This window comes from Malus sylvestris, chromosome 12 (genome assembly GCF_916048215.2).
Source record: "Malus sylvestris chromosome 12, drMalSylv7.2, whole genome shotgun sequence".
Classification (NCBI taxonomy): Eukaryota; Viridiplantae; Streptophyta; class Magnoliopsida; order Rosales; family Rosaceae; genus Malus; species Malus sylvestris.
In genome coordinates, this window is record NC_062271.1 from 16,535,745 (window position 1) to 16,553,161 (window position 17,417).

Below are 17,417 nucleotides of genomic sequence, written 5' to 3' on the forward strand. Positions count from 1 at the left end.
ATAGCATTTGCTCTTCTTCTTTTATATTCTTCAACAAAGAACAAAAGAAGCACGTTAATTGTAAACTAATTAATATAAAGTTATAAACCAAACTATACAAAACAAAATAATTACCTTCTTCACACTCTTGATAAAATTCAAGCTTCATCAGACTTGCTTCATACTCAATGTTGCTAATTTGTTCACTTCTTAACCAGTTTTGGAGGCATATCAATGACTCAACTATTTCAGGAAAGAGAGATTATCTAAAGGGGTCAATTACTCTCTTTCCTGTACTAAATGCACTCTCACTGGCAATTGTTGACACTTGAATTAGCAATACATCTTTTGCTATCAAAGCAAGTATGAGATAAGCGCTCCTCTCCTTCAACTTCCACCATTTCAAAACGTCAAATGGTGAACCATGTTGTACTTTCTCTAGAGTGTCAAGGAGATATCTATCCACCTCATGTGCAAGCGCAATATCCCCGGTGTCTTCTAATTCCTTCTCTCAATCATCCATCATTTGACTAAATATCATTGGATTTTCTGTTGGCACACTAGAAGATGATTGTTTTACCATTGAACAAGTAGTGTCAACAACAAAATCTTCTCTACCCTTTTGTTGTGTTTGTGGACCGAAAGCTTGGTGAGCATATTCATCACACATCGCCTTCAACAATATCTTCACTTCATTACTTTTCTATTGAATCTCTTCTTTAGAAAGCTGTAATTGCTTTCTACACAAGTACATGTAGTGCCTCAATTTGAACCTTGGGTTTAAGACAAGGGCAACTACAAATACTTGATTAAGGGACTTAATTGAACCAAAATACTTTCAATATTTGGCTCTCATGCTCATTGACATATCACGTAGCACCAACTCTACAGTTCCTTCAGTTTGCATATATTCAGGCAAAAAAAAAATTTCTATCTCGTTCTTCATAGCAATGACATCATGAACTGTATTGGATGTGGGATACTTTCTTGCACTAACTTTCAAAGTTATAAGATAGAAAACCTTCAAAAATTCCACAAACACTTCTATATCATCCCAATCTTCCTCTTTAGATGGTCCAACCATCCCTTTACTCGCCACTTCTTCTCCTTCATCATTAAGCATCTTTTCCCTGAAATAGGTGGAGTATATATTGGCTTCATCATTTTCGGACATCTTTTCAAATGCTTTTTTACACTTCAAGCAAGATTCTAGCATCATGTATGTGCTATTCCACCTAGTAGGCATATCCATAACAATTAGACCCCTACTATCGAACTTCTCATTCTCCACACATTTCTTGAAATAACTAAACCTTCAGAGACTTGATCTCACAAACCGCACGACATTTATAAGAGCATCCACAATTGTATTTAATATTTTCAACCCACCTTTCACTACCAAGTTGATAATATGAGCTAAGCACCTCACATGTATAAACTTGTCATTCATAATAATTTTACCATTAGGCCATTCTGCATTTTACGAACAACATACTCTATTGCTAGCTTATTAGCTAATGCATTGTCAACTGAGATACACATCACCTTTTCAATCTCCCACTTAACCAAACATTGCTCAATCAGCTTTCCTATTTCTTTGCCTTCATGACTTGAAATCAAATAAAAGTTTAGAATCCTTTTATGCATATTCCATTCATCATCCACAAAATGAGCAGTTAGCACCATGTAGTTCAAATTTTGTACACTTGTCCATGTATCAGTAGTCAAGCTCACTTTATGCTTGTGTATCTTCTTTTTTAATTGATCTTTCATAGTATCATACATATTGAATAACTCTTTCAGAATAGTTCTCCGAGATGGAACATGCAATCTAGGCTGAACTTTGTACATAATCCGCCTAAACCCCTCGCTCACAACTCATCAGTTGGTTTATATGACTTGCAATGTTTATTGATATGTTTAATGTAAGTACTAGTTCCAACCCCACTAGTATCACATGCAAAAAGGGCGTTACAATGGTTACACTTAGCCTTCAATACTTGTACCTCCGCCATCTCTTTCTTTCCATCCTTTCCTACTTGTTGTATTTTCGAGACGGTACACTTAGTAACATGATCCCAAACCCAAGATCTCTCAGAAAAAGATCTCTCTAGTGAAGCTAATATAGTTGGTTGTTTTGTCTTTGGAATAGGTGGTGTTTTTCTTTTTCTGAAGGATGAGGGTTTTTTGGGAAGCATTGATGATTTTGACTGTGTAGGTTGTGCTTGTGTTGGTTGTGGAGGACATGGTGATGTAGCCGTAAATGATGTCACATTAGTACTAAGGGTGCTTTGACTTTGAGACATAATATTAGAAATCTGTAAAAGGTACTTTAGGTAAGTTAACTGAACAAACTAAATGAAAATGGAAATGGAAATTAAAAGAAATTCATCATAGGTAATCAAATTCAGTGAAGGGATGAAAAGATGCAGACTTAAAAGAAATTCATCATAACTATAAAACTTCAGAGTTCAGATCGTGAATAAAACCAACTACTGATTAAGTACTTACATTTGTTGGGTTCCAAAGAAGAAGACTAGTACTTTCTTCTAATCAGCAGAGTAGCCCTACTTCTCTTGTTCACTTCCCTACATAATGATTAGGAATAATTAAGAATAAGGAGAGAAGTAAACTATAAGTTTACACACATTCCTATATGCTACAAAAACCATGCTAAATTTGTCTAAGAAGACAAAAACCAAATCAGAAGCTGAGAAGACATAAACCATGCTATAGCAACCATGCTAAATTTGTCTTACATTAGCATAATAGCAGTTATCAAGCAATTTAGAAAGAACATATTATGCTTCTAAAAGAACATATGAGCACTCACCTTATGCAAAACAACATCAAGGTGTCCTTGATCTGAAAATGGCTTGTTTACATCAATTGCAATAAAGAAGATCCCTTTTTCTTGCACCCTATAAATGTTTTACTAAAATCCATAGCTTTTGCAGTATTAAACCAAAGAGTAGTTGTTTTTCTTCCACAACTTGACATTTTATTATACTAATCAGTTTGGGCATAGAAGAACATTTTGACTTAGCGTTATACATATTATGTAATATGATAATTATTTAGTGACAACATTCTAGATTAACTTTCCTTCCCTATATAGAAAGAGGGGAAACTTAGTAAACTTAAAACAGGTTTGAATACTAAGTGAACTAAAGCAGAACAAATCCCTAAACATTGCTTAAGTTCAATGGGTTTTCTAGTATTTTATCAATAATATCAGGTCAACCTGAAAATCAAATCTAATTTTGAAAATAGATCAATATAAGAACATCTAAAATTGAATTGTATCATCATCAACCAAATCTACACCGGCCATTGGTGAAACCAAACGCATACAATCACCGAATTACAAACTTTTTGAGATGCAATCGAAACACAAATCGACAACTGTGAACAATAAGAAGAATTGGACTATAGTGCAATCAGAGAAGACAACTAAGATTGGAAGGTTTGAAGAAACAAACTAAAACTCACCAGAGCCATGGTTGTTCCAGAAAAACATTTCGCTCAGAATTTAGATCTGAAATATGCAAAGCCAAAAAAGACCCAAACTTTGTTATCAGTATTACAGTGGAAAACAATTGGTAGATACGAAAAGAAGAACCATAAATGGTGGCAACAGATCAATCATCAATCTACAAATGCAATTCAAAATTTAAAAAACCCTAAATGGTGGCAACAAGATTCAATCATCAATCTACACATTCTAACTTAAAAACCCCAAAATCCCTACACTAGAAATTCACATTAATAATAAAACCTAATTCAAAATTACCTAAATTTTAAAGGGATGATTGCTGGTAGCAGTGTCCTCAACGGTGGTGATAGGATGATGATGGTGGTTGCGACGGCGGAGGTGGTGTTGTTGTGTTGGTCGCGACGGCGGTGAGCATTGTGAGAGTCTGAGAGTTGGAGCTCGAGTGGTGATGGGGTGATGGTGATTGTGATGGAGGAGGTGGTGCTGTTATGTTGGTCGCAATGGCAATGAGCACTGTGAGTGTGAGAGTCTAAGAGTTGGAGTCGAGGGAGAGTCTGAGACTGAGAGTGATTCTGGAACTCAAGAGAGGAATTGGCTAGTGTTGAAACTAACAGTGAAGATTGAATGATAAGTTATCATTCAATCTCGGCCGTTCATTAGAATTAAAAATGGGCTGGTCTGGGGCCTCGTTTTTTAAATTATATGGAACCAACCCACCCTGTTATTGACAGAGACATGGCCTGGCTCGGACCGTTTTCTCTCTACAATTTTTGGAACCGGCCTGTACTCGCCCCGAACCTACATTACCTGCCCCAATCCACTATTCCTCTACCCGTTTGCCCACCCCTAATATTAGCATCACAAATGATCATTTGGTGTAGAAAAAATTTAGAGAGAATGGGGTTGATGGCCAGTGCCGCAAAGAGAGAGAAAGGGGATCATAGAATTTCTAATGTGTGTTTTTCCACTACGTAGTGTCTTCATTTATACCAACCTAAGTAAGGTTTAGGAGAGTTCAAATATGCTGTGCCGATTTTTCCTCTGCCCACCCTATGACTTACGCCTACAAAGAATACGATAAGTACATGGGCTTTGTCCAATAAACCTTATTTAATCCTAATTCTAGTTTACACAATCATATTCATAAGTAAATGCTATTTACAACACTTTACTTTGAGTGTGTAAAACTCAAGAAATAGTCGCATCATATCTTCAAATAAATGTGAAAGCAATTGATAAAGTTGTCTCGTCAGGCTCACGAGAAAGAACGCATAGGTCATGGGGAATGCATAGAGAAAATGCTACACCAAAACCTTTATGCGTGAAATCCAATGGGAAAAAACTATGGTTGAAGGATGAGAACATGCAATATGAGGATACTTGACATCTTCAAGATGCAATGAGACTATTGAAAACGTACACAAGGGTTTGCCTCATTAAAACATTGTTAGCTAACAAAAATCTAATGGGAAAAATGTTCATGATTGAAGGGAAAAAGGTACATTAAGGTAAAGTGAGTATATTCTGGGATAGTCCCTCTGCGTTCGACATAACTCCCTTTAAGAATTAGAAACGACGTTGCAAATCAGATAACATACGCAAATAGATACCTTGGACAAGTTTCTAGAAAGTAGGCTTCAGCAGGAACTTGGGTGAAGATCTCAACAACATTGTCTTAGCATCATATCTGCTTGACTTCATTCTTTTGATGCTCTTGTTGTTGATGTGAGGAGAAGAACTTTGGTGCAATATGCTTGGTATTGTCTCCTTTGATGTAACATTTCTTCATTTGGACAATACAAGCGTCATTATCTTCATAGATGGTAGTAGAAACATTACAGATGGATGGAAGAAAGTCTGCAAGCACTTCATTTGAGGTTTTTTAGTCAAGTAAGATAACACTAATAACCTATAATTTAATCTCACACTTTGGCTTACCTTGACAAAACCTTTACCCTAATGAAGGTTTAAAGGTGAAAAGGTGTTGAGTCATTGCATGACGACATGGTTCGAAATACTAATCCTCTTGAACTTGAACCTTCTTTCTATAAAACATCCTGCAAAACCAACTACCCTGCAAGAAACAAGCATTTTATCACAAAATAAATCATCAATTCCAATATTATAAGCCACATAAAATCTCAAATCCCTCCCTCTTTTTTGTGAAGGAAAGACAAAGAAACTCCTTTAAATACAAGAGGTCAACATTATAAATGGACTACTACTGAGCGACTTGAAGACCAAAGCTAACACAAGGCAAGACATATACATTTGGAATCTAAATCCAGAACCTCTAGCATGATAATCTTCCTTTCCGTCAAAGGTGTGGGACCTTAAAATAAAGTAATAATAATAAAAAAGGTCATCAAACTTACCTATTAGTGGGCCGATGAGGCATGAAATATTCACTATCCCAATTATTCAAGAAGAATTTTTGTATATTAACATTATTCAAAAGAAAATTCTTTATACATTCCCAAATATTTTCTTTTAAGTCGTTTTTGTAGAAAAGAAGAGACATAATATTCTTTAGATTTTTTATCAAAAGCTAGAGAGGTGACAGATGGAATAAAAGAGGTGGTTTTACTAATTGGCCCTTTGAAATTGAATAATGTTTGGCTACTCAAAGACGAGTAGGAATTCCTACTCAAAATTTTTTTATGTTCGAATCACAGAGAATTGTGCTTATGATCAGAACTGTTCATATTATGAATCACTTTCTAAAGATCATCTATGCAAAAAATGAATTAAAACTAAGGTCATTTAGTCAATCTATTGTAGCAAATACATATACGGCTCGTAATGCTTTTATCAATTCCGTTCATTTGTTTTTATACAATTCGATTACTAAACAATCTTAGTTTTACTTGATTTTTTGGAGATGCGATATTTATAGAGTAAGTTATAATATGAACGATTCCGATTTAAACACAATATTCAATAAAAGGACAATGAACAGTTTTGCGTATGAATTCATACTCATCATTTGAGTAGCTAAGTTATTCTTTGAAATTTATGGCCATCTTATTTTCCCCCAACTTTATCAAAAAACATAGGACTTCAACTTTTTTAATTAGTTAATTACCCTCTAATTGTCGAATTTTACACATTTCATCTAAAGTATCACGTGTAAGTTAAATCTAACACTTCGGATGAGAAAATTCACATTTCAACATGTTTTTGGGTCAAAAACAAAAATTCTAAAAGCTCCCACTCCGAAATACGTACATGATGTTAAAATTTGATCTTTGTGCACAAATTGGTGTGGAAAGTAACCCATTAAAGTGTTAGACTCGGATGTATAGAACTTTGACTATGAGGGTAATTTGGTCCATCAAAATAGTTCTTTGAATCCCAAACTCTTCAAAAAAACAAAATTAGTTTGCAAATTGACAGATTCCTTTAAAAATAAAAATAAAATAAATAAACTCAAAATTAAGGGATTTGCCTGCTGCATATATACTTTGAACTTCTAAGAGATTTTGATCAAAGAACAAAACTTGATAGATTATAGATTGGATTAACATTTCCAGGGCGGGCGTTCTGCTTTGCTCATTAAACCCAAAAAATGGTGGGTCTGTAGGGTTACATTTTAAATCCTTTGACAGAACGATGAGTGGGCCAATGGTATGCAGTTAAAGTTGATCGAGGGTGTTCTGCTTTGCTTTGCATGTTGGAGAGGAAAGGAATATGACTATAGCTCCTTTCTAACATAAATATTCAACAATGGACATCCCATTTGTCTGATTTGAGAATCTGATGAACTGGTGCGTAGATTACGTTAGTGCATGATATTGTACACGACTTATGCAGCTAACAAGCTGAGTTAGTGATTGGCAAGAGAGTTGCATTCCATCTAGGTGTGTGATGTTTTCTCACAGTATCTCAATGCACTTTAGTAAAATATGTCACTTTACAATTAGAGGATCACTTCATTCAATTTCAGATTATATAATTTGAGCTAACGCTTGTTTTGGACTACTTCTGAAATGAATAAAAGTGATTTTCACAAATAAAAATCACTTTTAACTATACATGGCAAAAAAAAAATAAAAGCATTGTAGGTCATACAAATATTTTCGGGAGAAGAATCTGTTGGGTAAATAAGCACATCCCAACCCCAAGTGTGTTTTATTTTTATTTTTATAAAATACTTGAATTGTTTGACATTTATACTTAATAAAAACACTTATAAAGTGTTTCTTATAAATGTAATCCCAAACCAGCTCTTACACATTTTCTAACAAAAGTTCACATTAAAAGATTATAGGTGTTTACGTCCATTTTTGGACGAGCTTAAGCAAACTAAAATAGCCTAAAAACTATAAATTGCAGTGGAGATTTTGGATGTATAAGAAACCATGCAGCGAAGTAAAAGTATATACATAGATTGATAAAGATTAGACCAAATATAAAAAAAAAAAAAAAAAAAAAAAAAGGAAATCAAAGGTAGCATAATCTAATAATGACAGCACAAAACAACGTAGGGAATATATTTTAGGTTGAATAGATTAGGTCATTTGAAAACTAATTAATAAAGCAGATAACAGCATCCATGTATGTATCTTTGCTATAATTATATCTAAGGCCAAGTTCATCTTTTTCCTTTTGGTGGACCACTCCTGTCGAAGAAAGATGGAAGACCGGAGACTCTGTTTGCTAATCAATTTGTTCCCGGATCCCGCGGGAGGAGGCTCCATCCGCTACCATTGGTTGCTGGTGATACTGATCTGCATGTGCACTTTATAATGTAGGCCCTTTATTTAATTAGTTTCTACGCGGTTTGTTCAACTGGGTTTTGAATTAACCAATCGGATTCGTAACTGGCATGGATGAAAGCTGGGGGAAAAGGACTAATAACTGTTGAAACCAAATGAAAAGGAAGCAAAAGTACTGTATTTATACAGCTTAATTTATGGATGATTGTTTCAAAAAAGAACATAATCTACTCGTCCCAATAGTAGGAAAGTGAACCGCACACTCATTTCTTTTCTCCTACACATTCATGTTTATTTTTATTGTTTGATAAATTAAAGAAAAAATATTAGACATGAGTAAAATTATTTTTACAGTACTCAAATATTCTTGTTCATGGTGTGTTAGAACTAGAGCTTCTTGTCAAGATCAATATTATATAATAATAGGTGAAGAGAAACTACATAACATTATTATGTTGGATTATTAGTATGGAACGTTACATTCAGGTTTATCTGTATTATAGAAGTCTTTATCCTCGTATGAACGGGGGAGCTTCAAACAGATATGATGTTGAAAATGTGGTGAAAGCTGACACTGTACGACCTGAAGACAGAACTTGGGCAGTGCACAGCCCTCAACCGTGGTTTGAGTAAGGTCCAAAAAGTCAAAAAGACACCACGAGATACCAACTTCTTTGCCAACGTTTCCATATCGCATAACCCTAGCATAATGGTCCATTTCGCTAGTGCCATGTCAGCAATCCATTAGATCTAGCTAAAAGCCACCTAGTCTAGGAAAAAAAAATTTAATTATACAAGTGGTTGGATACTTAATAAAGGAAAAGGATCCTGGGTTTTCTAAGAATTCTATAATCGTGTTCATTTATCGTACATTGTGTGGTAAAAAATCATTTAAAATTTAAAATTCAAATATAAATAATACCTAACGAAAACTGACCATACGAAGTACAATAAACGGACACGATTGTAGGATCCAGAGGATCCTCTTAAAAAAAAAAAAAGAGTTTTAACAAAACACTCCCGGTACTATTCAATTTTAACGAAAAACCACATTTTTACCTTTAACTGGCACTATTCACTATACCTTTAAAAGGGGCTTTTCGTTAAAAGATAAGTTTTTTTAGACTTTTCGTTAGTTTTCCTTAAAAAAAAAACTTTCAACTACTTATATTATGATACTTAATATATCAGACCGTGTTTCTGATACACTGAAAATTTCTCTTCGTCTATAGTATCAAGCTGTTTGGCAAATTGGCATTATAAAACATGTTGTATTTGGAGCACAACTTTACTCCTCACGGTTAATCATTGTGTACTATCTATCACTCCTACTTAATTAAATATTCAGAAGAACACCAACCATTCTATAGAAATTTTGGCAGCTGGTTGATTTGTGTACTGGATGACAAGTAGGATGTGCTCTTTTTCATTTTAGAGTCTAATTTTTTAATATACGGAGACTCAAACTTGCTTATTCCAATATAACATTTTGTAATTTGAAAGAATGACACCAACCATTCAAAAGTGCTATTGGAGTGGTAATAATAGAGAATTTTTTGCATCTGTAACAATATCATGTGACATGTATGTCGATTTGATATTAAAATTTGACACTACACCACTCTCCATTTGCAATTTTTCTTTGCACTAGCGTCAACCAAATTCTATCTCCTATTGTAATTTAGATGTGTGATTATATTCATTAAAAGTGAACTATAATCAATGTATTTATATTGACAAAGAATCGTTAATGTATTTCCAAACACATTTACTCTTCCAATAGCATCACAAAATGACAGTACTAATCTCCATTGCAAGTAATGCCGGAAAAAGTAACTTGGAGACCGTTTCCTCGAGAGCAGGCGGATTCCATTCTAGTGATTCTCTCTCTCTCTCTCTCTCTCTCTCTTTACCTCCATCAAGTGAAAATCCCAAAGTCTATATCAATGATTATAAAAGAACAACACTGAAATGACACTAACGGATACAGTAAGAAAGATGAGAGTGGGAGAAGAAGCAAGTGCCCATCTTCTCCACTCAAACACACCCAAAATTCACTACATACATGAATCACAATGTACAACTCAGTTACTGTTTATTATCCTCTCAAATAACCATGCAACTCCATAAACCCTAACTACACACATTCTTGTACCAAATTGGTATAGAATTCCCAACAAAATATCAAAAACCCTCCAAACATTACCTAAAAAATGATCCCCAGAACCTGCATTGTCCTGCTTTCTCTTCTCACCTCATTTTCCCCTCTTGCCACTGCATTCCTCAACCTCACTCTCCCTGGTCAGCATCCCAACCCAGATGAAGTTGTTCTACAAGTTAATAGGTACATATATAGCTTCGTTTACTTCCTCTGTTTCTTACCCTTTTCCTAGATCTAAGTGATAAATTTTTACCGTATTTTTTCCTAATTTTTTTGTGTGTTTTCAGGAAGGTTAATGCTTCGTTAGAAAGAAGGCAAATGCTGCAAACAACCCAGAAAGACAATCTGGATTCTACGTGCCTGACCGGAAACCCGATAGACGACTGCTGGAAATGTGATCCGGATTGGCCAAACAACAGGCAAAGCCTGGCAGATTGTGCAATAGGGTTTGGTCAATATGCTCATGGAGGCAAAGGGGGTGAGTATTACATTGTGACGGACGACTCAGATGACGACGCGGTGACTCCGAAGCCAGGCACTCTCAGATATGCTGTGATTCAGACTGAGCCTCTCTGGATTGTGTTCCCTCGCAACATGCTCATCAAGCTCTCCCAAGAACTTATCTTCAACAGCTACAAAACCCTCGATGGCCGCGGAGCGAATGTCCACATTGTTGGTGGTGGATGCATCACTCTGCAGTACATAAGCAATGTCATCATCCACAATGTGCATATCCACCATTGTTATCAGTCAGGTACATGAATTTTTATCTGCCATAATTAATTGGCCACCAATATTTTGTCTCATGTGCAAGGAAAACTCGATTTACCTATGTGTGTTGTTTGTTGATAATTGTACCTGTTTCAGATTACCTAATATACTTTCTGTTAAACGTATTTTAACTTTTTCAATATGTATCTCGATTTGTTTGATACACACCCATTTTACCTAGTGCGCATGGTTTGCTGATACATGTAGTTTAGTTTTCCAAACAGGAGAGGCTATAAGGGAAGAGATTTTCATTTTTTTTTTAAACAAGGATTAGTTGTTGGGTCCATATCACAACGAACTTCAACGATTTGAACCGTCTATTTTTCAAGTTGCACCTCATAGCTCATTCTTGCAAACTATTAGCCAAATCGGAAATATTTGAGATATCTAATTGAGTTGAAAGAAATTAACGAACACTTTGTTCTATAAGAAACAATGAAATTTCATCGTGATAGTTAAATAGGCAAATGCTTTCTGATTGAATTAATTTTTTGCAAGGATGATCTACTAATCGAGACTTACAAAATAGACGGTTCAGATTGTTGAGGTTCAATGTGTAGTAAGTCCCACGATTAATTCTCTTTTTTTCTAAAAAGAAATAGGGGGCCCTTTGATGTATCCAGATTTATTTGGTATATACCATTTTCATAATAAATGTGCTTTGTTGATAATTGTAAATATTTGCGTTCACCTAATATTTATCTGACTTTACATAATATCAAGATTACTCTTTTTTAGTTTAGGATTTACCTTAATCTCATTTGTGTTAAGATGCACATAGTTTACGAATGATTACATTGTTGCGCCTAGTTTTAATTTATCTAGTCCTTCAAAATATTATTAGTAATTTGTTTGGGCGACTATGCAGGTCAGGCTAATGTGCGTTCCAGCCCAACTCACTACGGCTTTCGCACAGAATCAGACGGCGATGGGATCTCCATCTTTGGATCCAAAGACATATGGATAGACCATTGTAGCCTATCACACTGCAAGGATGGACTGATAGATGCAGTGATGGGGTCCACAGGAATAACAATATCAAACAATTATTTCTCTCATCACAACGAAGTCATGCTGCTTGGTCACAGCGATGACTACTTGCCCGACTCTGGAATGCAAGTCACCATATCCTTCAATCACTTTGGAGAAAAGTTGGTGCAGAGAATGCCTAGGTTAGTCCTTTTATTATAGATCAAACATTGTTTAGCATACATTACTTTTTAAGCGGCTCAGATTAATCCGTAGGGTTTCTTTTCAATTTTGACCATACATCTAACTGCTAAATTGAGAAATGTATGTTGTATATTGATGTACTCTCGAATTCTCGTGCCTAGGTGTAGAAGGGGCTACATCCACGTGGTCAACAACGACTTCACCCAATGGGAAATGTACGCCATCGGAGGCAGTGGAGACCCTACAATTAACAGCCAGGGCAACCGCTACACTGCTCCGTCAAACCCTAACGCCAAGGAGGTGACAAAGCGTGTGGAGACGGCGGAAGGGAAGTGGAGGAACTGGAACTGGAGATCGGAGGGGGACATAATGGTAAACGGAGCATTTTTTGTAGCATCTGGGGAGGGAGTGGAGCTTAACTATGAGAAGGCCTACAGTGTGGAGCCCAAGTCTGCTGCGCTTATTGACCAACTCATCATGCATGCTGGTGCCCTTGGTGTTGGTGGCAGGTCTCTTTCTTTTCCTTGTTGCTCTTTTTCTCTCTCTGCACTTTTTTGTCTCTCTTTTTACATCCTTTTACTTTTCCTAATTGGCTATGAACTCACTTTACTGTTCAATAATTTCCCACTAGTTCATGCCAAATTTACGGTGCATGGGTTGAATTCAGGCTGAAGTTAATTAAAGTTAGATTTACTCCGTTTGGGGTTGGGGTCATCCTAGGACTTAGTAGCATTTTTTCACTTTCTTAGATACTCCACCCATCAAAATGATCCCAATTTGTACCTTTTACTGAAGAGAATTGAAATGACTCTCAATCCATATGTTAAGAGTGATATAGAGAGAGAATCGGGTGTTGAGTAGTTATTATTGTGATTGAAGTGTGTTTTTTTTAGAAAAAATGATTTCCACTTTTTTTTTTATCTGCACAATTTTCTTTTTAGTTTTCAATTTAATATATTATGGCTAGGGGAAAAAAAAAAAAAGGAGGGAGATGGGAGAGTGCAATGGTTAAAAAAAATTGCAGAAATCACTTTCCTTTTCAAAGCTATACATATATATACCTTCTAATTACCAAAAGCGTTTTTGGTATTTTTCAGTTAAAATAAACAAAGTGCTTTTTGGATGGTCAAAGATTCGTTATTACCTCGTACTGGTAGGGATTTTTCGTATAGAACTTACAAATGAATATGCAATAAGCATAAGAATTCCACAAGCTAGAGCACTCCGAAATACACAGTACATACTCATTTTTTTAAGCCTAGCTTTAATTAATTTACACTATTTAACTTGAAGTATTTACTGAACTCATTCGTTCATCATGTTAACTTATAATTAGTGGTGACTTCTTGGTTTGAAATGGTAAAACTTGTACGCGATACTATATTCTGAAAAAAATGTGACAATGCCTAATGCAATTTTGATTGGGCAGGGACAACAACCTGGGGAAGTGGAGCTCGAACGGCGACGGAAATGGTTTAGGCTCAGGTCCAGACTATACGGATGACATGTCGGGAAGCAGCCGTATTCCACAGCCGCCACTTTCATCCACCTCCACCATCTTCTCATTTTTCATCTCGTTGTCATGCTTGCTATTTTTGTATATTATCCCAGACATGCATTTATAATATCTGAAAATAATCAATGATTTTAATCTCCTTTATTAACATTAACAATGTCTACACGAAGCATATTTGGTATCCAAGACCAAGAGAAAAGAAAATATAAGAGCAAGCTGTTGCCTTTTGCTTTAATTGGCCTAATTATGATTACAGTTTATTAATTCACTTTAATTTAGGATGAAAAATCTTCTGAAAATGGATAAAGGGTGATGTAGTTCTCATCTAGTTTCCCAATCACTTTTATATTGAGGTTGAACAACTTTTTATCGTGCCTGTTGTTTGGGTTAATATTTGAACTTTGGACTGTCAGGAAGAGAAGCCCAAAGATCACATCTTTAGTGTGTCCTCCAGGGATCACATCTTCAAATTCTCCAACCATTGTGTGGCGTTCGAAGACAATCCCAATTATAAGATAAGGTTATTTGGGAATTCATTGGTAGTGTTAGCATCTCAATGGTACTTTTTGTTACCCCCAAATTTCATCGCCAACTGGAGACAAATGGAGATGGCTTTCCACGAGCAGCTTTACAGGATGGAGCCAGAAATGACCATTAACAATCTAGTCGAAGTGAAACAATATGAGCATGAATCTACGGAAGATTTCATTATGAGGTTTAGAAGGACGAGGATGAGATGCCAGTTTCCCATTAACCATATCCAACTCATAGCTATTGCTCAGAAAGCCTTAAGGCTACCCTTGAAGAAGAAGTTTTATGATGTACAGTTTAATGAACTGCAAGAGTTGGTGATCGCTGCTACCAAATATGAGAAGCTGTTACTTAAAGAACAACAATTGAAACACTCCTCTAAAGCACCACCTTCCTACCGAAATAAAGTTGTCATTCACCAAGTAGAGTTCAAAGAGCGACTAGAAGAAAATGATGGTCATGGGAGAGAACTTAGAGAAGCAATAGACATGTGTGCACCAGAGATGACCACTCCCTTTAAACCCTTGATAGTAAAGGGATTAGTCCAACCAGTCAAAGATTAGAAGGTAGTGATGAATGATAGAGGATTTATCCCTATGAAACCTCCGAAATACCAGAGTTATTCCTTTGACTTAACCAAAGCTGCAGAAATAGATGAGGAGCTAGTACGAGCAAAAGTGATTGTGACTGACAGTACTAAAAAACAGCCTAAACCCGAGGAGTTAAAGGGGAAAAAGTATTGTAAGCTACACCACACCTTCAACCACTTTATCGCCAATTGTGTCCAGTTCAGAGATTGGATATAAGATCTCATGATTAAAGGGAAGTGGCTATTAGAGAAACCTCAGACCAACATGATGATTGACACAGATCCTTTCCTAGAAACCCTAATCAACATGATCAACTTAACATGGGCCAGGAATGAGAAGAAAAATGCCACTTGGGAGATAAAGGTAGGATGAATAAGCCTATAGAGGGAGTTCTCTAACTACCCAACAAGTCCAAAGCAGCTGTAATAAAGGGGTGGATGTTTGTACAAATCAATACCAACAGAAACACATGATAGATGTGTCTCTAGCAGAAACCATAATCTATCAAGAGTTGATCAAAGAATAGAAAGAAGGAAAGAAACTTCTGATATTAAAAACTCAAAAATAAGGATTCGGATTAAAGAACATTTCATTTCATAAGGGGATTATAGAAATCTTAACCCAACAACTTTACATCTTCGGCTAAAGCAACTATTCTATAAAAGTAAGTTTGCATAACAACAAAAATTCTACATGGCTCTCCTAAGTACATATTGCTATTCACTAGTTGATTCTCGGAGTCCTCAACTTCTTGAAAGGCTTTCTCCATCTCCTCTACTTTCTGGGAGAGTTGGTTGGTGAGGGTCATCTTTTCAGCTTTAAGTAATGACAATTGCTCCTCCAAACTCTGAATTTCAAAACCAACCACTGTGATCCTTGCTTCCATTGTTGATTCATCCTCTACCAATTGCCGGAGCACGGTTGTACTCTTCACATGCTTTTCTTGAAAGCACTTTACTCTATTAGATGCTCGCTCTGCCTTAAGATGCTGATCCCTTAATGCCCGCAAATTCTCGAAGAAACTCATAAAAGACTTGTACTGAGCTGGGGGCAGCAGCTCAGCTTGGTGAAGTTCAAAAAGGGTTTTTTCTGCATCATAAAGGACCTTAAGACTAAAAGAAGCTGTGAAGCCCTTTTTGTCCAATCCTTGAAAAGCTTGCGAGCATGCTGAAATGAAGGGGGCTCAAAAAATGTTGGAGGAGATTGCAATTTGTTTTTTATCTGGCCAAACTTCTTCACTAGATTGTGCAAGGATGTTGTTGATGAAGTTGAAGGCATGTCTTTGACAGTTTCAGTTGTAACAGCAGGGACAACTTTAGAAGATAGAATGGGAAGGTCCTCAGAAGCAGGAGCGGAAGTAGGAGAAGTTGCTGCAGTAGTCTTGGTTCGCTGCTCAGAATTGGGGATAGAGGCCCCTGTAACCTCGAAGACCGAAGAAAGATGTGAAAGATCTCCTTTACGCACCAAGCACGGAGGGGACTTGCCCGAACCCTCTCTGGGATCCTATTGCAACCAAGACAAATATGGCAAGGATGTTGTTGATGAAGCTGGAGGCATGTCTCTGACACTTTCAGTTGTAACAGCAGGGACAACTTTAGAAGGTAGAATGGAAAGGTCCTCAGAAGCAGGAGTGGAAGTAGAAGAAGTTGCTGCAGTAGTCTTGGCTCGCTGCTCAGAATTGGGGATCGAGGCCCTTATAACCTCGAAGACCGAAGAAAGATGTGGAAAATCTCCTTTACGCACCAAGCGCGGAGGGGACTTGCCCGAACCCTCTGCGAGATCCTATTGCAACCAAGACAAATATGATAAAAGATAAGTGTTCAAGCCAGGAAAAGGTAAAATACAAAAGGTCAATACACCTGAGATAAGCCCGAAGCTTTAGAAAGAGGGGGATGGGGAGTAATTTCTTGTGTTTGTTGGGAGAGATTATCTCTACCTACTGGTGAATGAGAGATGATACCCGAGACCTCAACAGAAGCCTACAAAAGTAGAAGAAGAAGTGAAAGCCAGTAACTAACCTATAAAGAAAAGAAAAGCAAGAAGATTCAAAGCAAAAATATACCTATAGAGGAACTTGAGGCTGAGAAACCTGTGGATTGGTCACCTCGGACGCTACAGGAATCTCAAGAACTATCGGTTCTCCAAAAGTAGAAGTTGGTGCGTACTGAAATTCCTGTACCAGGGCAGGCTGAAAATATTGAAGGATAGTAAGTTCAGAAAAAAAAAGTTTTGAGCATAGGATGTTAGGAACAGATACTTACCAAATCACTGTCATCCTCCACATAATGCATCATCTGCTCAGTTGAATGATCAAATTGAGAAATTGGAGTCACCTCTAAAGGGGTGGGTTTTGCTTGGAAAAAAGGGGTTTGCCTTAATCGGGTTGAAGGAGAAGAAGCTTCAAGCGGAGAGATCTTTTCTGCTTGAATCTCCTAATATAGATAATCGAGTAAAAGAGTTATCAGAAAAAGAAAAAGAGGAA

General features: G+C 36.5%; 1 protein-coding gene across 1 annotated transcript; it reads left to right on the plus strand.

Annotated features, from left to right (window-relative positions):
- Positions 1-10,145: 10,145 nt before the first annotated feature.
- LOC126594581 (probable pectate lyase 12) lies at positions 10,146-13,971 on the plus strand. Its single transcript, XM_050260941.1, has 5 exons — positions 10,146-10,537; positions 10,642-11,108; positions 11,994-12,297; positions 12,460-12,807; positions 13,728-13,971. Exons 1-5 carry the CDS (start codon positions 10,407-10,409, stop codon positions 13,921-13,923), a joined length of 1,446 nt encoding a protein of 481 aa, XP_050116898.1. The 5' UTR covers positions 10,146-10,406; the 3' UTR covers positions 13,924-13,971.
- The last annotated feature ends 3,446 nt before the right edge of the window (positions 13,972-17,417 follow it).